Raw genomic sequence first — 27,817 nt, 5'->3', positions numbered from 1 at the left:
GCCATGACCCTTAATGACAGCTATGTCACCACTGAATGCTCTAATAACATGAGAGCTGCACTCAGTGAAGTAGGAGGGAGCACTGGTGGTGTCAAAGCCACTCTGGTAGCTCAGCCTGGGCAACTAATTCCTGCTGTCAGCTGCTCAATATCTGAAAGGTCAGAAGAGCAAGCTCGGAAAAGAGCCAAGAGCATAAGGCAGGCACTTGTCAACAAAGGAGAAGGCAAAAGAAGTGCAGTAGATAAAGAAAACAAAAAAGAGCACATTGAAATGCTTAAAAGCATCCTTTTATGTGAAGGAGAAGAAAAGACAGACAGGCCTTTTGAGTAGAAGAATATCACACATTTATTCACCTTGCTTTCACCCCGAATAATCTTTATGTCCTTTTGTAAAATGAATAGAATAGTAATCATTTCCTGCACCAACAAAATACAGGCATGTCTGGGATGAATTTTTAAAAAACTGTCTAACAGCATGGAACGATGCTATGGAACAGTTTGTCAGGATAGAAAGAAAAATGTATACAGTCACAATAGCCTGAATTAATTTGAACTTCCAGGTATACTGAAAAATTAGCACTTCTTCAGCAACTGGTAACAAATCACATTTTCCAATTTTCCAAAATCACTAATAATATATAGCCCAAGCAGCTTTAATTGTATCATGTTTATGAGTGGCAGCTGTTTCAATGAGTAAATACTGTGTTTAATCTTTTAAAAAAGGGTTCATCCCTGTTCTTTTTGAACGGTCATGGATGCAACACATAACCTATAAAATATCAGCCAAAATAATTCTCAAAATGAGCTACAATTTCTCAAAATTATGGAAATTAAATCAATGTGTGATATTAAGACTTTTGTCCTTTTGGGACAGCATATTATGGGCCATCCAAAAACAGCACATTTCAGAGAATTAGTGAGGCCTGGTCTACACTACAAATGTAGGGTGATGGAGTTGACCTAATAATGTATGCATCTATACTAACCAGGTCTCTTCCATCAACCTAACTTGCCTGTAACACTGACTTAATTATTCCACCTCTGTAAGAGTCAGCCTGCTTAATTCAATGTTGGGTCAACAGAGAAGCGGTGTTATGCAATTTGACTGAAATGGCATCAAGGACGTGTCCCACAATGCTCTGCTGTGACCACTCTGGAGATCATTTTCTACTTCACTGCGCAACAGCCAGGTACAAAGAACAGTCCCTTCCCTGCTAAAACCCTCCTAAACACATAGATTGTTTGCCATTGATAGCAAGGGAGGGAGGGAGGCCATGTTACCGTTCCCCCTTGCAACAATGTTTTGGTCCCATCCGGCATTGCAAGACATCCCCAAATCGCCTGCAGCTAGTTACACTACCAGATAGCTACCCATGGTGCACTGCTCTGTGCATTATGCAAGTGCTGCTAGTGAGGATATACACCTCCAACACAATGAGTGTGGTGTGGTCACATATGACAGACATAATTGCTGCAAAGGCTGGATGTCAACTAGTGTAGATACCCTTAGTCTAGTGTGTCATTCAGCATTAAGGAGCCTTTCTTATTTTAGGGAGAGTTGGGAGCAACAGCCCTCTGATACTCTTTCTATTTGAAGTTGTTTCTGTAACTGATTAGAATGACAGACTGTTTCATCTGTGGCAAGAATATTTTCCAAGGTCATGCGGCAACTCAGGAATGGAGCCAGGACTTTGAGAAAACACTTAGAAACTGGGTTCCTCGGGTTGCTAACTTTCTAATCACATAAAAATGAACACCCTTGCCCTGCTTCCCACTCCAGCCATTCCCCAAAACCCCTTCCTCCTCAACCCCTGCCTCTTCTCTGAGACCACAGCCTCCACTCACTCCATCCCCCTTTCCTCTGTCACTCACTCTCCCCCACCTTTACTCACTTAACTCATTTTTACTGGACTGGGGCAGAGGGTTGGGATGTGAGAGGAGGTATGGGCTCTGAGGTGGGAATGTGTACTCCGCAGTGGGGCTAGAATTGAGGGCATGGGAGGGAATTCCAGGCTGGTGCAGGGTGTTGGGTTATATGAGGGGTGAATGTTCTTGCTAGGATGGAAGCTCCAAGGTGATTCAGGGCAGGTGGAATTGTAATATTACGGCACTGTACTTGGCATCTTTATGAGCTAACCTTGATTTATCAGCAAAAATATCCATGACATCAGAACTAAAGGTCCAGGGGCCATATTTTTAAAGATGAAGGTAAGTATCTAGTGGGATTTTAAAAAAAAACCCTTATTTTTGAAACACATTAGAGGGGGTTAGGTGACTAAGTGCATTTGAAAACACCAGCTGATATCAATCTGCATCTTAAGCACCAAAATTCACCCCTGAAGGTCCTAGAACAGGGAGCCTCCTTTGCGCTCCGTAGAAGCTACAGAGGCTCACAGAGATATAAGGCAATGTACACTGACTGAAAAATTTTCAAAAGTGCCTATGTAACCCACACTGTCCAATGTAGTGGCACTTAGAACACTTGTCGAGAGAGAAAGAATGAGTGTGCTCTAGAGGAGCCTTAGTGGACAGGATCATTTAAGACTGAAAATCAAGACTCACATCTCAACCCTGGAGAAAATGATGGCTTTGCTCATTCTGAGGACATACTACAAGGCATTCAAACAGATCACTGCGAGTTCAAAGGACTCTGAGTTTTCTGGGTAGGGAATGAATACATTGTAGTTGGCACTGCACCTGCCACTTTACACCTCAGTGGTTTTGATCTCGTGAATAAACAGAGCACTAATTGTTTTAGCTTTCAGGGAAATAGGATTTGTAAAGCAGGCTAGTCATGCTGGGAACGTTCTGTAATTCAACCTTTGCCGTGTTTGGATTATAGTAGGCATGTTGCAGTTTGGCTCTTTGAAGCATGAACTATCCAGTGTTCAATATCATTAATCTGAAAACTATAAACTGTCTCATTGTTCTACTTTAATGGATCCTCACATCCTGCATGAAAACAACTGCAAATACATCTATTGCCTGATCTCAGCCTAGAGACAGCAAGCTGCTCCCATACTGTGACAGCAGAAGCAGCTAGCTTTCCTCTTTAGCTTTTGCTGAAGCTTCAGTTAGCTCCAGGCTTTTGATATTATTCCTAAGTCTCTCCCGGAATCTGTGAACATAGCAGAGGTACAAAGATGAGTAATTCAGGAGTATTTCAAACAGCTGCTTTCTAAACATAGTTATTTATTTATTTGCTGTCTGCATATTCGCTGAGTGGCCAAGTGAAGCTTTAAGAACCCAACACTGAATATGGTTGGCAACCTCTCATCTGCTGTGTGCATCACTATTAGATCTGCACCACAGCTGCAGCTTGGATTGTCTCAAAGACCCCAACAATGTTGGTTGGCTGCACAGAGATCTTGTCCAGCCTGGAATTGGCTAAGAAGGGCCAGCTGATGATGTGGTAGATCAAAGCTAGGAGGGAGGACAGTAGGGTAGGTGATAAGGAACTGATTAGAGGTTGATGTAACACACTAGTCTTCCCACTACAGGCTGGTGGATTAAAATGGTTGTTAAACACAGGTACACTTAGGTTGACACATCCCATCTCAAGCAACCTTCCAGTACATCAGTGTTCAGTCAAGAGTCACACCTAAGTTAACTGGGAATGCTCCATGCTTCAGCCTCTGGCCATTCATTATGATGGTTAGTTCTCTCTTATCATTGCCATGGTGGAGGTGGAATGTGCTAGACTCTGGGCACTATGTCTTGCAGCTTTGTTACTCGATATCTTCTCCATCTCAGAGACAGTCAGAGCCTGTAGCCTGCAGCAGATGTTTTTTGCATGGATGAACTTCTGTGACTGGATTGGTGTCAGGTCATTGATATATATATTGGATAAAGCTTGGACTAGAACAGACCCCTCGGGTAATCTATTCATCTGTTATTTACCAAGCACTTGTTTCCTCACTCACATGTAACCTCTGGTGAAAGGAATCTTTATATTTTAATGAGTAGGCCCATGTGCTATACCATATCATACACAAAGAAGTCCTGTGGTCCCTTAGAGACTAATAAAATACATAGTATCATGAGCTTTTGTGAGTAAAAATAACCTCAGCATCATATTTTTGTTAGTCTCTAAGATGCCACAGGACTACTCATTGTTTTTTAAGCTACAGACTAACATGGCAACCCTTCTGAGACTATAGTGAAGTCAAGAAAACAGCATGTTTCCTAGTTTCTTTGAAAATCATATTTTCGATTAATGTGGTTAGCACAAGTGTTTAGAAATATGTGTTTTGACCTTGTCAAGAACCAACTTGCTCGATGCAGGATGCTTGCTCCATCTCTGGTGGTGTTATGGTAAAATTAGGTGCTCTAAGAATCTTTTGACACACAGAAAACAACAATATCAGGTGGCAGCTTGAGGCTGGTTTGGGTTTTACTATTTTTTGGGAGACCAATGACTTTTGATGTGCACCAGATTTTCAGCAGCATGTCTAATTATTCATGTTGTGGATTGAAAAAATCTCTTCCTACAAGTACATTAAGCAAGGAGATTAGAGGAAGTAGAAATTAAAAGTGCCATGTTTTCTTGTGGAATATCTCCCCACCATACCATCTGCAAGGTTTCAGTTATATGGCTAATACTATGATTCAGATGGCAGAAAGTCATCCTTAGTATTAGGGATACTGAACAGTTTGCTAATTAAGCATTCTTGGAAAAGCAGTTAAACATATATATCTGAATATTGAGTTTTGGTGGTGTTATTTTGTGCTGAAACAATACAATGTTTGAAACAGAAGGTTGAGCAAATCCAGTGTTATAAGAGATGACTTCATCTCTACTCAAAGCCTCAATATGCTGCCAGGAAATATTCCAGGAAGTACCTTGCTGCAGGAAAGCAAGCTTAAGACACTGATGTAGATCCATAAATCTAATACTGAGTGCAGCCTCTGCCGGCATCCAGTATTCCTTGTTCTGCCAGGAGTAAGGGAAGCTGACAAGAGGGTGTGCTCCTTTTGGCCTCCCACTATGTGGATGCCACCATGGCTCAGCATAAGGTAAGCTAATTCCAGCTGTGCATTTTGCATAGCTGGAATCATGTACTTTAAACCGACTTTAGTAACTTGACAGACTTGCTGTGGCAGAGCCAGGAATTGAACCAGTACTCTCCTGAGTACTAATCTGGTAACTTAGTCGCAAGAGTGACCTTTCTGTCCATAGTAAGAGCTGCAGACTCAGACAACGTGCATTGTCAAGTACCCTGACTTAGCACCCATGGATGCTGGCATGCATAATGCTCAGTGACTTCTGGAATGGGTGATGCTCCAGCTTACATCCAAAGCTATTTGTGAAACCTGTGCTGTAAAATTGATTTTAATATGTTGGCACAATGAAAAGCTTTCATTGAGACATCCTTGACAAAATATAATTTTCTTTTCGTGATTGAAAACTGTCAGTATTTCTAAGAAAATACACATGGGTAAAAGGCTTAACCTGGAGGCAATCAGTAAACGTGACAATGAATATGTCTATGGATAAAATGAGGAATGTAATGACAGAGCTGGGCTATCATACATTTCCTTTTGCCCATTGTACAGTGAGGAATGTCCTTTAGTGTACTGGAGCTTGTTCTGGCAGCTGTGGTGACTGTAGGGAGAAATCATGTGCCCCATAAGAAATGGCTCTTTGTTGAAGTAAAATAGGATGATCCTATTATAGCTTCATATTGGCTGATATCCATGCACAGTGCTGAAGGAGTTATAGCTGGCATTATGTCTCTTAAACTATGGCTCCTGGAGCTCCTCTTTGCTGAAATAAGACTACTTCTCAGGCAATTTTTCCAGGGTTGAATAAGTATAGGGCTGAAAACTTTGGTAGAGTAAGGGGGCCAGATCAATCTGGTGATGAGACTTTCATGGAGAACAAGACATACTATAATGAAGTCACTACTCTTCACAGCAAGTATCCTTGGATAATATAGTAAACATTAAGCAGAATGGCAGTAATATAATCCTGTTTTCTGGAGTGAATATAGTCTAGCCAGGAATACCTGAAGTGTGCAGATAAGGGAGTTGTGGTAGTTAAAATAGAAATGATTAAGCATAAATTAGGAAAAATGAGCTAACAAGGAAGGAGTCTGACAGCAGGAGTGATGCCAGATTTAGAAATGCTGGCGAACTGACAGGAAAAAAAGAAAAATTGTGGTCGTGGGATCTTCAAGTTTTGTGGTCTTAACAAGGCAAAGTTAAAACATATATTAAAAATAATGGTGGTTGACCTATAGTTGTGGGAGAAGGGACATTTTCCAGTTAGAGGACATTAGTATTAGAAGCATTAAAAAAGGAGATAATTGAAAACAGAAGACAAATGTGAAATAGAAAGGTCAGAAATCATTCACATGAAATGATGTCCAAAGTTAAAACCATCCTTTCTGCATAATATGAGTGAAAAGTTGGTACTTCTTGTGCACATTTCACCTAATTTGAATTCTGCCATATATGACATAACTCAGAATCTCAGACATCCAGACTTGTGCCAGCTAAGTAGGTCAGAGACTGAGGGGAAACATAAGGGCTCCACTAAAGAATGAGAAGTGAGAAAGGTGGGGGTGTATGCAGGAGAAGATTGTATAAGAAGAGCCAACTTTTTGCTCAAAGCCTGCAAAATGATAAAGTAACATACGGAATAGAAAAGTGTCTTGTGATCCAATGGGAGGAGTTAAGACAATGTACAAAGAAGTGATCTCAGACATATATGGCGTGGTAGTTTTTAAGAGGCCAGTACAAGACTTGTGCATTTCTTACAGCCTTATTTTGAGAGCTTATGTGGGACTGATTCCAGGCCTTGGCAAAGTGGTGGATTTCACTCCATAAAAGAGAGCACAGTTAACACAAAGAAAGGGGAGTCGAGGGATACAGAAATAGTTCTGAGCATGGCATAAAAAAGATTATCACAATGTCAGGGTTAACCAGGTAAGAGGTGATGTTGGAAGGATTCACAAAGGAGGCATTTTTGTATGGAGATGAGTTTAAGTATGTTGGCTAATGGGAGGTTATGATACCAGAATGAAGCACTTGGGCTCAAAGTAGCAATGGACTTCATTTTACTTTTTGAAAGGAAGAATGTGGTGAATTCCACAGCAAATGAGATGAAGAAAGTCTCCAAGGAGGCATGCTGGCAGGAAGCATGGCATTAAGAGTCTTATATCAGCACCATTTACACTTTAGCATCTAGCTTCCAACATGCTGTGTTGACAATTTACTTTACAGCTTTACAGCCTCCTAAATGTGTAGATTTCCAAGATGATCAAAATATTGAACAATTCTGTTTATCATAAACTGTAGAATAAATTTACAATACAGTAAGTCCAATTTTAGCTTTTGGTGACATCTAACTTTGTTAAAATATTCTGTGCTGGGATTAAGTGTTACTTATTTCTCTGCCCTGCTATCAGTCTGATTAACACTTCTCAAAAGTTAGGCCAGTTGAAGACATTAGCTTTCATGCATAAAACTAGATAATTGCGCTTCTTCAAGAGGGTTTCCCTCCACCCTCCAAATTTTTTTATAAGTGTTCTTGTTATGAATAAGGTAGGCTGGAGCAGAGTAACACAGGATCCCCAGTGGATCTAACCTCACTGCTTATGTCTGTGCTTCCCTTCTTTACACAGTTCTTTCCACCAAGAACAGATGCAGGATCCTTCCCAAGGAAGGATGAGGTGGCAGTGGAAGTCCTTCATTACTTATCCAGAAGTTGGGATGCCTTTGCTTAGACAAGTGGATACAGCTGCACTCTTCTCCTCCTGCCCAAACTGAGTATTGTCAGGGCCATCCTAGGCTCGTAGGCTGTGTCTAGACTACATGGCTCCGTCAATGGAGCCATGTAGTGTAGACATACCCATAGAGAATAGATCAATCACTGGCTATCAGCCAACATGTCCAAGGTGCAACCCCACACACAGAGGAGCTAACAGCCTGAGTGGGCCCCTGGGCAAGGTGTAGGGCAAGGTTGGCTCTGGGCTCTCAGAAGGACAGAGGCCTTGGGTGAAAGGAGTGGAACTGGGGGCAGTCAGCCTTCCACACTGCAGTGAGGCAACTGCCCATTTTGTACCTCCCATTGATGGCCCCCCCCCCATGCACTAGGTGCCCCAAACTTCCAATTGCCAGAAGCTGAGACTGGACAACAGTGGATGGGTCACTCAAAGTCACCCTGGTCTGTTCATTCCCTATGAAATATGTAGCATTGGCACTGTCAGACACAGGATATTGGGCTAGATGGACCATTGGTCTGCCCCCAACATGGCTAGACTTATGTACTTAAAAACAGCAGTCCTTGGCAGAAGCATCCCACGAAGATGTCCAGCACCATTTTATACTTATTGTCTCATGTGATCTGCCTACTCTGATGGACGTCTCTGCATTGATTACCTCTGGGTCACATTTTCAAGAATAACTCTTAGAGCTAGAAACTTCATTTTATTTATAATCATATGACTTCAAAAGCTGGGCCAATAGGCTTGTGATTATATTGCTTGTGCTTTAACCTGGCCCTGTAATAAGACTTTTTTGATCTTTGGAATCCCAGTGGTCCTCTTACTTTGATCGGGTTCAACATGGTTTGCCTGTAGGGCAGTTCACGTTGGTGAAGTTGAGAAGAAGTCTCACCAAACCAATTACCTGACATTGCCAGAGTCTAGTTATTGCTGCATCTCAGTCTGTCCTTTTTCTCTGCCTGTGGCACAGAGTAGTTTAGTCTCCTGCGAGCTATAAATACTACAGTCTAATTCAGATTATTGGGCTCAGTGCAAGACTAACTGGGAAGTCTTGTGACCTATGATGTGCAGAAGGTGACAATTTTGTAGGTTTCTTCTGTTCTTAGGACTCTGAAATAGCCATGTTGTTTGTTCTTTACTCAGTCCATGATTTCATGAGAATTATGAAATCTTAAATTGGCTTCCCATTTCCAAAATATGTGTGCATCAATGAATGTGATATGCAATGCCTTGAAAAGTTCTAATATCTTAAAGTGCAGAGAGGTGTTAAAGCAAAGAGTAGGAAATCAATTTTCAAAGGAGATCAGCTCCCACTTAGACACCTAAATAAGCAGGGATGGTGCAGGGATAGTGTCTGAGAGGGCATGTGCCCTCCAAATGTTATAGGCAGGAGGTCAAGGGGCTGGCCAGCAGCTGGGTATCTTGGGGGCACCTGTTGAGGGCCTGTCACCCACAGCAGGCATCTAGTCCCTTTGCACTCACCAGCAGCAGCAGGGGAAGCAGAGCAATGTGGCTCCAGCTTGCTCTGCTATCCCAGAACATTGCTCAGGGAAGGGGCTGGACTGCCCCCACCCTTACCTGTGGGAAGTGGAGTGACTTAGCCAGGGGAGCAGAGTGGATTGGGGCCATGTTGCACTGCTTCCCCCACCACTGCCAATGAGTGTGGGAGGGCCAGACCCCTGCTGCCGATGCTAGACCCCCATTCCTGTTAGTCCCCAGGGCCACATTGCTTGAGAGAAGGGGTTGGGGAGAGATGAGGTGGGGGCAGAGCAAGGGTGGAGAGATGTGGGACCTAGGATGGAAGGGGGTTGTCTTGGCCCTTCCCTGGACTGGGGAAGTGGTCATGTGGCTGGTGGTCCCCTATATCACCTCACCAGTCACCCTGTAAATAAGGACACATTTTTAAACAAATACTGAGTATACTCCTGCATCAGCCACTGAGACACACAAGGTATTGGGCTCTATTGACAATGTATCCCCATATACTGAAATCTTCTAGTGCAATCCCAGGAATATCACTACCAAACAGTGCAGTTTCTCTAAATAGAATTACAGTGCATCCTACGTTCATCTCACTTTTGACTGTTACTTGTTACAGCTAAATATTGTACAACCTTGCTGTGCAATTATGCTGATTGAAAAGATGATTATGTTGAAGTCACCTATGATGATAATGATCTTACATTTACATAGTTCTTTTCATTGCAAAGCACTTCACAAATTGATAGACAAAATTATAGATAGGAATCACTTCATACTCCCCCAAAACACAGCTACCTCAAGAATGAAATGCAACAACTGTTTAACAATGCACAACAATAATAATAGCATATGACAGGAAGTGAAGAAAATGTTTTCCACCTGCAGCTCCTGAGGAATTTCAAGTAGCTGAACATTAGATACCAGAGTTAGAATATAAATAGAATACTTTGGGTTCAATGTTACTATACAACTTTTCGAAAAAGAGTCATGGGTTCTTTATAGTCCAAAATTGGTTATTGGCTCTTTTTTGTGTCTCATCTGAAAGATGGAAGTAACAGACTCCATGCTTCCATGCTAAGACTCTGATTTATTACTAACCCAGAGGGAAGAATACATCTACTGAGTCACCTCATTATCTAGTGGGAAAATACATCTCAGGCAGTGCCCACACTGCAGATGTCTGCTGTATAGCTATAGTGGCTAAGTGTGGGAAAGGGTGTGATCCCTGAGAAACAGAGATATTCCAGCAGAAGCATCTAATGTAAATGCAGCAATTAATGGAAAATTGCACTTTTACTGGTATAGCTTTTTCTTTTCTTTTTTTCAGAGAGGGGCTGGATGTGGAATAAGCAATACTGCCAAAAGCACAGATTTGCTAGTAAAAGCCACATCCTTATTAGGAGTGTGTTGCTATAGTATTCCTCTGCTGCCAAAGTACACAGATGCTCTTCTGAACCCCAGTTGCACTACATTCTAGCAGAGGTTTACCGTCCTTGTTTGGTCCTACGTCAGTGGAGGATAGGCATAGTGTAGCAGCAGGCCTGATGACAGGGAAGATTAAGGGGCAACTGCCCCGGGCCAGGCAATTCAAAAGGGCCTGGAGCAGCTGGCTGCCAGTGCTACTGTAGTGGCCAGAGCCCCAGCCCCTTTAAATCACTGCTGGAGCCCTGTGCAGTGTGCTCCGGGCAGCTCTGAGGGCTGCTTGGTGAAAGGTAGCTCCAGCCCTGCCCCTTCCGCCTGAGGACCTGCCCTTTCTGTGGTCACAGACAGCGGCAGAGATTCAGGAGGATAGCTGGGGCAGCACCTGTTCACTCTGGGACATGACTGGCTTTTCTCCCCTTCCCCAGACTATCACGGAGTGAGGGGAAAGCACATGCATTCCGTGCATGCTTCTCACTCATAGCTGGTAAAGGGAATTGAATTAATTTTGTAATTTCTTTAGATCAATAATCATCTCATTTTTTAAAATTCTTGCATTGTCAATGTAAAAATGGGAATTCCATAAAAATAATATTTCTAGGGATGGAATAACATGATATAATTTTTGTTTAATATCTTTTTGAAAACTATTTGATAATTTGACAGTGTTCTTGCATTATTCTTACTGATTTGATTTGATATTAAATATAATCCTTCAAATAAAGCTAGTTCATAAACTGAACTGTACAGGGTAATTTCCCATTTACAATAATATAATCAAATATTAAACTTATCTTCTGTGGCAAGTAAGAAGGAATACTAGACACCCAGTCACTAGATGATATGTACTGTCATCTTGTAAAATAATAATGACAATTTACCTGCACTCAAAGAAATATCAATTGGGACCCATCAATGAACATCAGCTTCTGAACTGCGAGGGAAGCCCAATATTATGTCTGTCATCTGTACTGTGAGGCTAACTTTTCCTTTAGATCTGTCAGCTTTTGAGGCAGAACATTCTGACTGATTCTGCTGCCTCATTTTATTTTGTCATTTTAACAAGGACTATGCGAGAAAAAAATTAAAAAGGCAAGCCTCTCAAAGGTTTGATATTCAGCTTGTTTTAAAAGTCGACTTTTATGACAGATTTTCTCATGCACATACAGAATTACTTTTCCTCTCACTGTCTAATGGCTTAAATATTGTCAGATAGACTCTGTTTCAAGCAGCAAATCTCACTTAGATCAGTTTATCTGTCATTCTGTTTTTGACACATGCTTTTCTGTTAACAGGTCGTCACGGAGATGGGGCCTATTGGCCAGTTGACACGAACTTGATTGACAGAAGCAGCCTTAATGGTAAATATAGACTAAACTATACTTCATCCAATTAAGTTTCATTATTAAATCCTTTTTCAGCTGTAATCCCCCTCTCCCACATTTTTCTTCCCCATCGCCTTATTCAGTGCATGTATGGGTGAGAGTTTTAAAGTCTCACTCAGAGGATGATACTTAGTGTTACAGACTCACAGAAATATAGAGCTGCAAAAGAGCCTAAAGGCTATGAAGCCCCTGCTTTGAGGCAGAGCCAAGTAAACCTAGCTCATTACTGACAGATGTTTGTCCAATCTTTTCTTTAAAATCTCTAGGATTCTGCAAACACCATTGGAAACCTATCTCAGAGCTTTTAACTACCCTTACAGTCAGGCAGGTTTTCTAACTCTAAATCTCTCTTGCTGCAGATTAAGCCCATTACTTCTCGTCCTACCTTCAGTGAGCATGGAAAACAATTGATCGCCCTCCTCATTATAACAGATCTTGATAGACTGTTATGGCCATACTCAGTCTTCTGTTCTCAAGATTTTTTATCTTTCCTCATATAGCAGATTTTCTAAACTTTTGTCATTTTTGTTACTCTTATATAGACTCTCTCCAATTTGTCCACCTTCTTCCTAAATTGTGGTATCCAGAAATGGACAGTGTACCTATCTGAGGCCTCATCAGTGCTGGGACAATTACCTCCTATCTTAATATGTCACTCCTGTTAATAGACTGCATATTTGCTGTTTTTAAAAAATGCATGATATTATTGATCCACATTCAATTTGCGATTTATTACAGCCTTACGATCATTTTCATCAATATCATCAGCCACCCAATTCTTTCCTATTTTGTATTTGTGCATTTGATTTTCCATTCCTAAATGAAATGGCATTGCACTTATTTTTGTTGAATTTCATCTTGGTGATTTCAGACCAATTCTATTTTGAATCCTGTCCTCTAAAGTACTTGCAACCTCTTCCAGCTTTCTGTCATTCACAAGTTTTTAATGCATATTCTCCATTCCACTATCCAAATGAAAAGTCTGAGTATTCAGAACCCAAGAATGACCTTAGTGAGACCTCACTAAATGTACTTTCTCAGTTTGATAGGACACCATTGATAATTATTCTTTGTGTGTGGTCTTTCAACCAGCTGTGTGATTTCATCCTATAGTAATTTCATCTAGACTACATTTCAGCAGTTTGTTTATGGGACTGTCATCTGAGACTGTGTAAAAAGTCTTTCTAAACCCAAGATATATCATAGCTACTATTTCCTCCATATTCCCTAGGGGTATGTCTACACTGCAAAGTTAATTCGAATTAACGGACGTTAGTTCGAATTAACTTTCATAGGCGCTACACTAGCGCTCCGCTAGTTCTAACTAAATTTGAACTAGCGGAGCGCTTAGTTCAAACTAAGAAAACCTCATTTTATGAGGATTAAGCCTAGTTCGAACTAGCTAGTTCGAATTAAGGGGTATGTAGCCCCTAAATCCGAACTAGTGGGAGGCTAGCCCTCCCCAGGTTTCCCTGGTGGCCACTCTGGCCAACACCAGGGAAACTCGTCTGCCCCCCTCCCAGCCCCGGACCCCTTAAAGGGGCACGGGCTGGCTACGGTGCCCGTGCCAGGTGCAAGCCTGCCAGCACCCAGCCAGCAGACCCTGCACCTGGCACAGATCGAGACACCCACCCGATGCCCCCCAGCCCTCCCCCTCTTCCCGGGACCAGGCTGGCGGCTCCCGGGAGCTTGCCCGGGACCGCAAGAGGCGGGCACCCACCTGGGCTACTGCAGACATCGTGGACCTTGTCCACGATCTCCGCACTAAGCACAGGAAAGTGGCCACCCAGGAGCAGGTGTGCATGAGAATCAAGGGGGTCCACTGAGACCCCCGACCCTGAGCCCTGAACTTACAATGGCCGTCCTGGGTCAGACCAAAGGTCCATCTAACCCAGTAGCCTGTCTGCTGACAGCGGCCAACCCTAGGGACCCTGGAGGGGATGGACCGAAGACAGTGACCAAACCATTTGTCTCGTGCCATCCCTCTTCAGCCTTCCACAAACCTTGGCCAGGGGCACCACTCCTACCCCCTGGCTAATAGCACTCCATGGACCCAACCTCCATCACATGATCTCACTTCCCTTTAAACTCTGTTCTAGTTCTAGCCTTCACAGCCTCCTGCAGCAAGGAGCTCTTTGCTTTGTGAAGAACGACTTTCTGTTACTAGTTTGAAGCCTGCTACCCATTCCTTTCCTTTGGTGTCCTCTAGTCCTTTTTTATGGGAACTAATGAAGAACTTTTCTTGATGCACCCTCTCCACCCAACTCCTGCTTTTAGAGACCTCTATCCTGTCCCCCCTCCGTCTCCTCTTTTCTAAGCTGAAAAGTCCCAGTCTCTTTAGCCTCTCTTCATATGGGATCTGTTCCCAACCCCTGATCATTGTAGTTGCCCTCCCCTCTCCCAGCCTCGCTCTTCCCCTCTCCCACCTCCTTTTCCCAGTCTCCCCCAGTTTTGTTCAATAAAAACAGATTCCATTTTGGAAGACACGTTATCTTTATTTTGTACATCAAGAAGAGGGGCTAGGGAAGGGTAAGTGGAAGGAGGTGAGGGAGGAATGGAGTACGAGCCCCCGATGGGGAGGACTGGGCTGGCTCTGCGGGCTTCTGGGGGTGGAAGCTCTCCTGCAGCCCCCCAATTGCCCTGTCTCCCCAGATGGCAGCCTGCGGCAAGTGCAGTCTCTCTGATGGCCGAGTGGTGTGATGTGCACAGTGTGGGTACTCCGGGCACTCCAAGCCAGGACTGCTTTGCAAGCAGGGCACCCCTGAGAACTGTCTGTCTGGGGTGGGGATCGGGTCCCTTTAAGAACAGCCCTTGGCTAGCCTGAGACAGCATCTCCACACTCTAAGTCCTCCTCTGATGCCCTGCCGGCACTGCTTCCGGCCATCCTTAACCCCGGTTCAGGGTCCACTTAATGTGGACATGCTAGTTCGAATTAGCAAAACTAGTTTTTTAGTCTGGATCCGTTAGTTCGAATTAGCTTAGTTCGAATTAACTAAGTTAGTTCGAATTAACGTTGTAGTGTAGACATACCCTTTGTCAGTAGCAAAAGAGGAGCTAGAATCATGTTTAAAATACTGTAGTGTAGCTACATATTAATTGGCATTAGTACACTTAAGAGAGTAAAACCATGTGGAGTTAAGTGAAATTTAAACAAATTTCTAAGTATTTTGCCCATAAGCCAACTAGAATGACTGACATTGATAAGACTTTGTTATGAGAGAGTCTGTAGTAGTATGATATTCCATTGCCAACTGAGCTATCTCTAAGCACTGAGGCAAAATGGCATGTAAGAGAAAAAGAAGGCGTGCCGATTGATCAAAGAATAAAATGAAATAGATAATTGAGAAAATTGAATTATCCCTTGGCAGCTTCTAACCATAACTAAATAATTATTACATGTATTGTAGATTTAGAAAATATAAAACAAATAAGATAATATTCCATTTTAAAAAGCATGTTGTAAAGGAAACCTTCTTGGTTTGTGTGACTAGTTTTAAAAAAATCTATTTTGACTGTTTGAAGCTGACCCAGCAAAATGAAAAAAAATAAAATATCCCCCATCATATTTCCAGTTGAAAGGGCATTCTTTACTAGTACTGTAGAGACTTTTTGTAAAATCAGCGAGCTATTTTCTTCATAGAATAATGATATGAAGGCAATCCAAGAAATGTAATAGAATCAAAATATCTTAAAAGTAAACCATCATAATATGCATTTCATGGCATTTTTTTTCAGTGTGTTAAACCTCCGGTTGGCAAATGCAATATTATTTAAACTTGAGCTGATAGAGCAAGACACAAGAGAAAAAGTTGTGGATTACTAAATATTAACTGAATCTGATCACTGTCACCTGAGTTTTAGCTATGCTATCAACACATTTTCTACCCCAGGTACCTAACAGAGTTTTAGTTTTCCCATTATTGGACAAATGAAAAGAACAGAACACCTGAGAGGCTATATAAAACCAGTTTGGAAAATACACAGTTAGGGTACGTCTAGGAAATTATTTTGTAATAACTAAATTGGAAATAATAACCCCCGAATTACAGGAAGCCCCCGAGTTGTGACTTCTGTAGTTGCAAACCCTTGCACTTACAACCATTATTTTAAGTGTGGAAGGGGCCAAATCCCCCGACTTCAGCCCACATTTATGATGGTATATGACACCTATCATAAATGAGGGTTCGACTTATGATGCCCCCGACTTGTGACACTTCCCCAGAAACTGATTACATTGGAAGCTGGGGGCTGCCTGTAACAAAATCAAAATAGCATGTCCCTACTATGGGGGAGCCTTAATCTTAATGGAGATATACCTATCTGCGAGGACTGGAAAAGACCTTGGAAAGTCATCAACTCCAGTCTCATGTCTTGACCAAGTACCATACCTGACAGATTTGCCCCAGATCTCTAAATTGCCATCTCAAGGATTGAACTCTCAACACTGGGTTTAGCAGGCTAATGCACAAACCACTGAGCTATCCCTCCCTCTTTGAAAGCAGGCTTTGTTATTGTGGATACACAACTTTAACTTCGAGCCCCAGCAAACACTGGAGAGTAATTACTTTGAATTACTCTCAGGAGTAGTTATTTTGAAATAGCAGCATTGGAATGTCCACACTAAAATTATTTCGAAATAACTATTTCAAAATAAGTGTTATTCCCCAAGGAGAGGAGAAGCCCAGATTTCAAAATAATCAGCTTGTTATTTTGAAATAATTGTCTTGGTAGTATGGATGCTCTGCTTATTATTTCATAATAAGGGGGGTTATTTCAAAATAACTCTGTAGGGTAGACCAGGACTTACTGCAAGGCTTCTAACTGTTTAAGTCAGACTGATTACTTTCCACAGACAAGACAGGAACAGAATACTAAACTCAGTAACCTTTCCTTGCTATATTTTGCCCATTGACAAATGTGTGTTTCATATTTTCAGCACATCTCCTCTTGCTACAAGGAACTTAGTAGTGGTATCTTAGAGAAAGTCAGATCCATCTAAATAGTACCCTGTTTTATACTTAGGAAGTTGCTTTTATTGGACTAAGGAAGGTATGCACTTTAGATCATTTTCACCAGCGATATCATTATCAACAGAAACCTTGCCATTTGAAGTAGGGTTCAGATAAAACCAAACTTTTCTAAAACCGTTTCTCGAGATTTAAATAAATGCTTAAACATTTGAAAATGAAGAACTGATGAAGAATTTTATAATTCCCCTATAGTTAAAAGTAGAGAAAAAAGCTGCACAGCAAAAATAATGGCTTGTTCAAGGGACATTGAAGAAGTACAGAAATACAGTTACCTAATGATTATGTTTACATTGCTTTATATGCCAATTCTGTGAAGCTGAATAATCTTGTTGGAAATCCAAATAATCATTCTGAGTCTTCCTAGCTCTAGATTATTCATATTTACTGTGCAGTTTAAGTCCTTGAGAAAACCACAGAAAATATTGATGCTTCTACAGGATATTATTTTGTCTGAAACCTAGAATGAAGGCTAATATATAACATGGAATATATTAATGGAAACTTCTCCAGTTTTTTTTCAACTAGTACTATATAAAGTCTATAATTAAAAAAAATCACTTCCTATTACCTTTAGAAAATATGAATGTGTAGTTTATATTTTCAAGTGCTAAAAGTAATGTGTGTTTTTAAATTATTACTACTGTCTGGATATGTCTTTAAATTGCTGCTGCTGCTGTTGTGGTGGTGGTGGTATTTTTTTCAACTTCCTTATGCTTGTTGCTGTTGGTTGGCAGTTCCTGGCTTCAAAGAGGTCTCGGAAAGTTTGGAATCCAGGACTTCTTGTTGGGAGGAAAATATGTGAACATGGATACAGGATACTCTGCAACTTTAAAAACTATCAGCCAACTCTAATCAGTACTTTATTACATGACTCGCTATCCTGTGATGCAAAGGGAAAGCTTATATCAGCCTTTAGCAATTTCCTCCATCTTGTATCAATTTCACATTAGTCTGACATGCATGGATTTACTGCTACTTCACTTGGCTATCAGTGTAACACCAGACTTGCCATTTGTTTACCGTTCTTATAGGAATGATAATTATTATTTAAGCATCAACAATGTACAAGACACAGAAGGTACACTTCATGCTCTGTGTCACTATGGTCTACTTGAACTAGACTTTTGAGACAAACTTTACTGAAAAGCCTTCCAAAAGATTTTATTTTGGAGCTTTGTAAATTTCACTTGGTGATTGACAGCAGTTTTGCAGATTTGGGGTAATAGTTGTTGTCTTCATGGAAAAATTGAGTTTTGTGGATTGAATAGAGGACGGATGCCTAAGCTAAGGAAGGAGGAAGGACTAATTTTGTTTTTCAGGTGTTTATTATACATGACATATTCCTTCAAGGTCTTATACACAATATGGAAATGAAAAAAACTAATAAATTCCTGTATAAGAGCATTCTAATGACAAAAGCCATGACACTCAGAGCCGCTTGTCATGTCCCATTGCCTAAAAGAACGATGAGAAAAAGTCAATTTAATTAAACAAATTAATGTATTATTTAAACAAATGACACTACAGTACAGAATGAAGATAGAAAATTACCATAAAATTACATTTATCATTAGCTAAAATGACAATTCAGAAAGATTTGACCTTTGTTATTTGCTCATTCAGTGCTAATGAATGCAAAATGGCTATACAGTCTTTATTTTTAAGTTACAATAGGACTTTAGGGATGATGACATTGTTTGAAAACTCCTGATAGACTCTGTTCATGAAATTATTGATATGCTGTCACACTCTTTACTTTTCTGCATCCCTTCCAGCTGAAGAATTGTTCATGTTTTTTCTCCAGTGTTTTTCTTCTTAAGTGGTATCATTCCCAGATTATCCTGTTCTCATAATCATTATGGGATCTATTAGCAAAAAAAAAAAAAAAAAAAAAAAAAAAAAGACCATACTGCATATTATCCTATGCTAGTGTGTAATCCTGCACCATTAGTCCTTACTCAGGGAAACGAGTTCCTTTGATTGAAATGGAAATTTTGTTGAATAAGTGCTGCAGGTTTGGGCCCTCTCTGAATGCCAAGCAAGGGGAATAATTATTTTTCTATGTAAATTATCTAAGAAGCTGTTTGCACTGATGAAAAATGTGTCACCCACCATATAGCAGTATCCATAAAACTAGTGAGCAAGGTTCCAGTCTTTGAAATCAATGTTATTGGGATCTGAAACCAGAATAACTGACTCATTGGGGGTCTAATTTTGTTGTTCCATCAAAGTTAATGGGCAATGAGGATTCTCAGCCTATCAGAAGATTGAACTCTCTTTATCTCCTATTGTATTCAAAGCAAACCATGATCAGCCACTTAAATCAGAGGGGTTATATCGATAAATGCAATGCAATGTAGTGTGTGGTTGATTATGAGCTGTATGGAATTCTGAAAGATGAACCAGGAATTCAGACTGGCTAATATATAAGACATTAATTTTCCAGTAAATATCAATACGGGCTAAATAGAAGGCATAAAAATGCATATTGCCTTTTTATTCCAGTTTTTGTAGCTAATAGCAATAATGCCTCTCAACTGCAAGCAGTTGGTCATTAATCCCAAGTAAATGCCTTACATCTCAGTCCTTACTGCTTCAATATTTCCTGTTTGGTACACCACTGAAATACAGTGAAACATACATTTTAGTGCTTTATGACACCCTTCTGAACTCATTGTCTGTTTTTAAAGTAGAATTCACACACCCCAGCCAAGCTTCCAATTATGCATTTTTCAGGGGTGGCTTCTGAAGGAGAAGGGACTAAATTGTGTGCACACAGTGTCAAGCTATTTGTCTTCCTGAGCACGAAATAAGTAGACTATTTCTCATAAACCTTGACCTTTCATCATTTACATCAGAGAACAATTTCTGTGGCATAAAATATCTTTCTTCTTGTTGTCTTTCTACTGCGGACAAAGCTTATTCAGTTAATCTAATGGGAGAAGGTCTATACCCCCCAATCTAGCCGTCTCTGCCAACTGTTATTGTACATCACACCTGTTTTTTTTACATTCCGTTGTAAAATGTTACTGCTGAAAACTCTCATTTATATATTTTTAGAGCCTCCCATAGGGCAGATGCACCCTCCACATGGCAGTGTAACACCTCAGAAAAACAGCAACCTTCTAGTCATCATTGTGGTCACCGTTGGGGTCATTACAGTGGTGGTGGTGGTGATTGTGGCTGTGATCTGCACCAGACGTTCTTCAGCGCAACAGAGAAAGTAAGTTGCTGGCAAATATTGAGGGTCTAAGTAGCCATACAAAAAGAGGCTACTTTTTATGCCTTTTTTGGTGAGATTTCAAAGATGATACAAGCAAGGTCAATAAATGAGCACTGAGAGGGCTTCCAGAGAACTTGGCAGCTTTGGGGTGGGGAAGAAGCCAGTATGTCTAGCTCCTAGCTTCAGGGAGAGCTCCCATAGGCTGAGTCAGGACAGGAGAGGAACTAGCATGATTTATTTACTACTCAGTAGGCGGCTATTGAGAGGCCACATGATGCATTCCTCTCTGCCACTGCTGCCCTGTGCTCTTCTGTTTGTGCTTCTTGTGTGGCTGGCCCAGAGCTGTGGCACATGCCCTGTGATGAACTGTGGTCTGTCTGTCACCCCATCGCCAGCCCCTAGGAATTTGAGGTATGTGTATGTATCCCTGTCTCCAAGTGCTGGGAATAGGGCTACACATCCACTGTCCTCACTGCATCCTTCACCATCCCAATTCTCCCCCTAGCACCACCATCCACCTGTTATTGCATCCTCCCACAACCAAACCCGTCTGTACTCCCATCACCCTCAGTATCCTGTCCCATCCTCCTGCCCCCTCACTAAATTTCTCCCTGTCCCATACTTATTTCCCCTCACACCTGCTCTCCACATCCACCCATCCCAGCCTTGTACCCCTTACGTTAGAGTTGCCATGCCCACGTCCCTCACTCCCACAGCCCTGCATCCAACTTACCTCCATACAGCGATGAACATCATTATGTCCCTTTTCACCACTGTGCCCCCCACAACCTCATGCATTTGTTGCCTTCAGCCTCCCCCTGCATCTGTATACCTCCCACATAGCACATGCCCTCCTCTCCTCTTCTCTATCATCCTTGGCCTCTTTCCCTCCCCATCCTCTCTCCTTCCTTCAGGCAAGAAAAGTTAGATGCCTGCAAGTCACCAGGGCCTGATGAAATGCATCCTAGAATACTCAAGGAGCTGATAGAGGAGGTATCTGAGCCTCTAGCTATCATCTTTGGAAAATCATAGGAGACAGGAGAGATTCCAGAGGACTGGAAAAGGGCAAATATAATGCCCATCTATAAAAAGAGAAACAAGAATAACCCAGAAAACTACAGACCAGTTAGTTTAACTTTTGTGTCAGGGAAGATAATGGAGCAAGTAATTAAGGAAATCATCTGTAAACACTTGGAAGGTGGCAAAGTGATAGGGAACAGCCAGCATGGATTTGTAAAGAACAAATCGTGTCAAACCAATCTGATAGCTTTCTTTGATAGGATAATGAGTCTTGTGGATAATGAGTCTTTCCTGCTGGAAAGTTAAAACAAGTCAGGTTCCTCAGGGGTCTGTTTTGGGACCGGCTCTCTTAAATATCTTCATCAACGATTTAGATATTGGCATAGAAAGAACGCTTATTAAGTTTACAGATGATACCAAGCTGGGAGGAGTTGCGACTGCTCTGGAGGATAGGGTCATAATTCAAAATGATCTGGACAAATTGGAGAAATGGTCTGAGGTAAATAGGATGAAGTTTAATGAAGACAAATGCACAGTGCTCCACTTAGGAAGGAACAATCAGTTTCACACATACAGAATGGGAAGCGACTGTCTAGGAAGGAGTACGGCAGAAAGGGATCTAGGGGTTATAGTGGATCACAAGCTGAATATGAGTCAGCAGTGTGATGCTGTTGCAAAAAAAGCAAACATGATTCTGGGATGCATTAACAGGTGTGTTGTGAGCAAGACACAAGAAGTCATTCTTCAGCTCTACTCTGTGCTGGTTAGGCCTAGTTGGAGTATTGTGACCAGTTCTGGGCACTGCGTTTCAAAAAAGATGTGGAGAAATTGGAAAAGGTCCAGAGAAGAGCAACAAAAATGATTAAAGGTCTAGAGAACATGACCTATGAAGGAAGGCTGAAAGAACTGGGTTTGTTTAGGTTAGAAAAGAGAAAATTGAGGGGGACATGATAGCCGTTTTCAGGTATCTAAAAGGGTTTCATAAGGAGGAGGGAGAAAACTTGTTCATCTTGGCCTCTGAGGATAGAACAAGAAGCAATGGGTTTAAACTGCAGCAAGGGAGGTTTAGGTTGGACATTAGGAAAAAGTTCCTAACTGTCAGGGTAGTCAAACGGTGGAATACATTGCCCAGGATGGTTGTAGAATCCCCATCTCTGGAGATATTTAAGAGTAGGTTAGATAAATGTCTATCAGGGATGGTCTAGACAGTATATGGTCCTGCCATGAGGGCAAGGGACTGGACTCGATGACCCCTCGAGGTCCCTTCCAGTCCTAGTATTCAACGATTCTATGATCTTTTCCCCTCTAGCGCACAGTCCTCCCTACCCATCTGGGTGTATGAAAAAGTGTGTCTGTTAAGGCAACTGAGTTCATGCACGCACTGTATGTGTGAAAGCGATTGTGTGTAGGGAGGTGTGTGAATTGCCACGTGTGTGTATACTCATGTGAATAAAATTTTCAGCCTGACTTTGACTTTCATTCCTTTTGCTGGCTTGCACACACAAAAAAACTGATGGTATAAAATAAGTGTGTATTCATTAGATAAGTTTTTAAAAGGGAATGCAAGTCTAAAAATGTATCATTTCTGAAAAACTGAATATTGTTGATTCGTAATTGCAGAAGAGCTAATGTATCATACATTTCTTTCCACCTTTGTCTAGCAACATTATAAACTTTGTTGAAAACTCTCTCTTTTTATGCACATGTTCAGCCCTGACTGCCCTGGGCCCCGATCTTAGGGTTAGGAATCTTTAGGCACTTGTCATAATGTGGAAGTGTATGAATGGTGTATGCTAAATGTGTACACATGACTGCACATGTGTATCTGCCTATAGATGTGGGGGTTTCTACAGATGTGTATATATACAGACATCTGGAAATGTGCATGTCTGTGGTGGTGCTCTATGGGCTTCAGGTGCAGGGATACACTCTAGCTGTGATAATGTATGGACCTAATTCCACACACAAAATCACAATAACTATTTTGTTGCCAGCGGTAGAATCCTGTAACAAATAAAACCTGAACTTAGCATAATACATCTGTCAAAACGATAAATATGCTTGTTTGGGCCTTGCAGTGAAAATGAGCACGTGAGAGAGGGTGGAGGAGAGCAAATAACAGATGGAAGTGGAGTTGGAGTGAATGGGAGACGGACATCAGGGAACGGGTGTGGGCAGTGTACAAGGCAATGCTGTTCAGCTTTTTGGACCTAGAAAGCTGGTGAGCATAGATAAAGGGACAGTAGAGGGTATACCAGAGGCAACATTTTTTGCTCAACCCCCATTCGGCCCATGTCTCACCATCACTCCACCCGTTCCCCAAACTCTCACCCTACCTTTTCCTGCACTGTCTTGCCTTCACCCTGCCCCTCCCCCAATCTACCTGAATCCCATCCTTAATCCTTCCCCTTCCATCCAGTGCCTCCTGCATGCCACTGAACAGCTAATTGTGGTGGGCATGAGGCACGGGGAGGGAAGTGGGGGAACTAATCGGGAGACTGCTGGTGGAGGCTAAGCACACATTGTTTTTTCTATGGGTGCTTCAGCCCTGGGGCACCCACAGAGTGGGGTGCACACTTCTTGTTTATTTTATTAAAAATCAGGAGAATTAAGGGTGACATCAGACTAAGGTATAAGAAGAATAACCTAATTTGCCACAGAGCTGGATTTTACCAGTTAAATTATTTAGTTAATTGAGTTACTCACTACAGTGAAACAAAGAATTTTTTATATACAATTTAATAATGTTTTGTTTATGAGGATGAGAAATGGTTGGCTTAGGTGCTAGTCAAAAGTCTATTGTATTGTTCTTTTGAGTCTTGAAAAAGAGTGCAGAGTAACAAACGCATGATCATGTAACTACACTGTTTCCCTGTCTGCTGAAATTAGCTTTGACCTTGTCAAATTGAGAGGTGAGAGAGTTTAAAATATCATATAGTCACTAGCAGCCACATTCTCAGAAGAGTTTAGTACCTACACTCAAGCCTAGATTTTCAAAAAATTCATTCCCTATTTAGGCACCAAAAAAAAGTGACCAGGTTTTTAGAAAGGCTCAATATATTGAATGGCCCTGAAGCCCATGGAAAACAATGAGAGTCTTTCTGTTGACTGCAGTGGGCTTTGATCAAAGCCTAAAGTTGTAATTGGATTGCTACTGTGCAGAAGAGATTGTAGGATGTAGAGACTAAGGACATGTCTATACAGTAGCATTATTTCGGATAACAAAGAGCATGTCTACACATGTAGAACAGTGATAGAAATGTAGCTGTGTTAGTCTGGTGTAGCTGAAACAAAAAGGTATATATGGTTGAGACAATTTTCTTCCACTATTTGATCTGAGGAAGTGGGTCTGGACCACAAAAGCTCATCATCTATTAAATCATCTTGTTAGTCTTTAAAGTGCTACATAGTCCTGCTTTTTGTTTCATGTCTACACAGAAAGCAATTATTCCAAAATAATGTTGAGCTGGAGGACTTCTTACTCTGACTCCTGTAACCCTCACTTTATGAGGCATAAGGGAAGTTGAAGGAAGACTGTTCTTTCTTCGACTTCCTGCTGTGTAGACAGCGCCAAACACCAGATTACGCTATTTTGACTTCAGCTATGAAATTCACATAGCTGAAGTTGCATAAATTAAATTTGACTTTTGCCCTGCTGTGTAGACGTACCCCAAGTTAACCAAAACTAAACTATTTATTCTGAAATTATGGTAAAATGGAGAAAGTCATTACATAAAACTAATTAAACAGATGAGTAATGTTGGGCTCAAGCTCCAGAATTCAAAAGTCGGAAGCCAAACCTCCTCCCATGTGATGGTTTTGGAGCTGCATGTTTAATCCACTATGAAGAGATTCTTAAACTAATACAAAGGCTTTTGGATCCAGTTTACAATGTGGACTTGTCTCTCATTTTAAAATCACCAGTAAGTCTCAAAACCTGTGAAAGAAAAGGTTGATTCATGGAAAGCCTGAATAAGAGGGAAACTTCCCTAGTAGCGAAAGCTTTTATACTACACAGTAATCTTCAAAAAGCATATTCCTTGAGGCATTTTAAACACGAATGGGAAAAGCACTATAAAATATACTGTAGGAAACACTATAGTGGTGAAAGGAGGGATTAGAAGACCTAATAGTTATTTTCTATTTCTTACTTCAGAGTGGAATAGCATATCATCCATACTAGCTTTCTAGGAATTTAGATGTCTATAAAAAGCAGGGAAGTAGGATGATTAAGAGCTCTGGTTTATGTTATTCTGTTTTACCTGTAGCAGGTGCTGCAACTTTTGAAATACATCAAATTTCCTCACATTCTGCAACAGCCCAGTAGTCATATCCTCTGTAGTACTAGAAGTTTAAAGGCATACACTTGGAACTTGGCCACTGGTCCTCCACTTGGAGCCCTCATTGGCCAGTGTGGGGGGCAGTGTTGTGCCCCTCTCCATGTGCAGTCTTACCATTCATTAATAATATATCAGGCTATTTAACTTCTACATACACGTGTCTCCCAAGTACCCACACGTATGTATGTAAATATGTACTTATTTGTTTATTATACCAAGACCCTATTATAGTGGAGAGACAGACGGAGGAGTACAAGTAAATAATGAAACACAGTTACATAAAAGGCAGTAAAAAGAAATCAAATGAAAGATTATATTAAATATTATGATCTAGTACTAGAGGCTAAAAGAATTGTCAACATTTAAACAGTGGGAGGCTATCGGGGAATATAGTAACAGTCTTCAGATATGTAAAAGATTGTCATAATGAGGATAGTGATCAATTATTCTCCATGTCCATTGAGGGTAGGGCAAAAAATAATCAGTTTGTTAGTTTTAAAAAGGTTTAGGTTACCTATTAAGAAAAACTTTCAAACAATAAGGACAGTTAAGCACCAGTTGTGGAATCCCCATCCCATGAGATTTTTTTAGAACATCTTAGACAAATATGTCAGTGATGGCCTAGATCTGCTTAATTCCACCTCTGTGTGGAGGGATGAAATAGATGACATCTTGAGGTGCTTTTCGGCCTTTTCACCTTAAAAGTTATTTTACTTTACGCAGTATATAGCCAATTAGTGCACTTCATTGCTTAATTAGTTTGTCAGAACAGGATGGTAAACAGAATTATGCTTAGATTGATTAATGTTATGCTTATTAATGCCATTTACACCAAGCTAAGACCAGGAAATCTCACATGTGCAATGTAAATCAAAGCCTGAAAGGTTCAGGAAACTCAGGTACTGGCAAATGCAAGAAGCAAGATCCTGGTGTAGGTGGAACTCTAGTCTGATCCAATTAGGTAAATCCTGTTTTCCTAAGCCACTCCAGAGCACTGCAACTAGATGATAGGAGGTTACTTCTCCAGAAGCTGTCAAGGTATGAATATGACGTTAGGCATATGAAGTGGGTAAAGGAAAAGTAAGAGAAATAAATAAAGATTGCCTTCAAGGTATTATAATAACTGATGGCAGCAAATTTGTACAGAGATAGGAGAAGCTAGGTGGAGACTTAAAGGAAAGCAAAATAAAATTCAGGCAAGTAAGCCAGCAACCACTAGACATCCTCAGTATGTCACAGCAGTTTCCCCTTAGGATATATCTTCTGCTTTTTTTAGTTTCACTCTGCATCTCCCACCTTGACATTGCTCATTAGCCACAGCTTATATTTTTGACTCTTGCCTGCCAGGCATTAGGTTGCATTTGTTGGTGGTGTGAATAGTAGTAGGGAAGACGTGTTGTTTCCACTCCTTTAATGGTAACCTTCAGGAAATAACTGAGCTTACTAGCACCTTTTATATCAGCTGTGTTCCCTTTCCTACAGCCTGTTTCAGAAACAAAAGTGCAGACGACTGTTATATGCATGATGCTGTCGGGGCAAATGGGGTGAATTGCAAAGGTTTCATTGAGCTTCCTTTCTATTTTTTTGTCTACAGCTTCAGGGAGAGAGAATTTGTATCTGCTGTAAAACTTATGATATTGTACAGTAATTGGTTTAAATCAGAGACAAAAAGCTGTTCTCCTGCAGGGGACAAAACATCTTTTCCAAGGTCTGATGCTAATGAGTTATCAGCCATGTCTTCACTTATTTGCCTCATCCAAGCTGCTGAGGATAGTGTCTGCATAACAAGAGGCAATGTTTCACCAAAGTGAAAAGAGCCATCTTAAAAGATTCTACATGTACTGTGTCTTATTGCATTCCACAAGGTGCACTGTATAATACCATAATCTCTGTGGGTATGTCTACACTACAGCGCTAATTTGAACTAACTTAGTTGGAATTAGATAATTCGAACTAAGCTAATTCGAACTAATGGATCCAGACTAAAAAACTAGTTCAAATTAGTGTTTTGCTAATTCGAACTAGCATGTCCAAATTAAGTGGACCCTGAACCGGGGTTAAGGATGGCCGGAAGCAGTGCCTGCAGGGCATCAGATGAGGACTTAGAGCGTGGAGCTGCTGCCTCAGGCTAACCGAGGGCTGTGCTTAAAGGGACCCGACCCCCACCCCGGACAGACAGTTCTCAGGGG

The 27,817-nt window shown here is 41.2% G+C and overlaps 1 protein-coding gene across 4 annotated transcripts in view; it reads left to right on the top strand.

The window, feature by feature from the left end:
• The window catches only part of DCC (DCC netrin 1 receptor), a 999,406-nt gene that overhangs the window by 911,101 nt on the left and 60,488 nt on the right, over positions 1-27,817 (top strand). For all 4 annotated transcript variants that reach the window (XM_075932654.2, XM_075932652.2, XM_075932653.2 and 1 more), the window contains exons 22-23: positions 11,926-11,991; positions 20,106-20,268. In XM_075932654.2, coding sequence (XP_075788769.2) covers positions 11,926-11,991; positions 20,106-20,268 — 229 coding nt within the window. The remainder of the gene's footprint in view (positions 1-11,925; positions 11,992-20,105; positions 20,269-27,817) is intronic.

The sequence above is a fragment of the Pelodiscus sinensis genome, chromosome 6 (genome assembly GCF_052426305.1).
Source record: "Pelodiscus sinensis isolate ZL-2025 chromosome 6, ASM5242630v1, whole genome shotgun sequence".
Taxonomy (NCBI): domain Eukaryota; kingdom Metazoa; phylum Chordata; order Testudines; family Trionychidae; genus Pelodiscus; species Pelodiscus sinensis.
The sequence above is the reverse complement of the archived record's forward strand: the minus strand, read 5'-3'. Positions and strand labels throughout refer to the sequence as shown.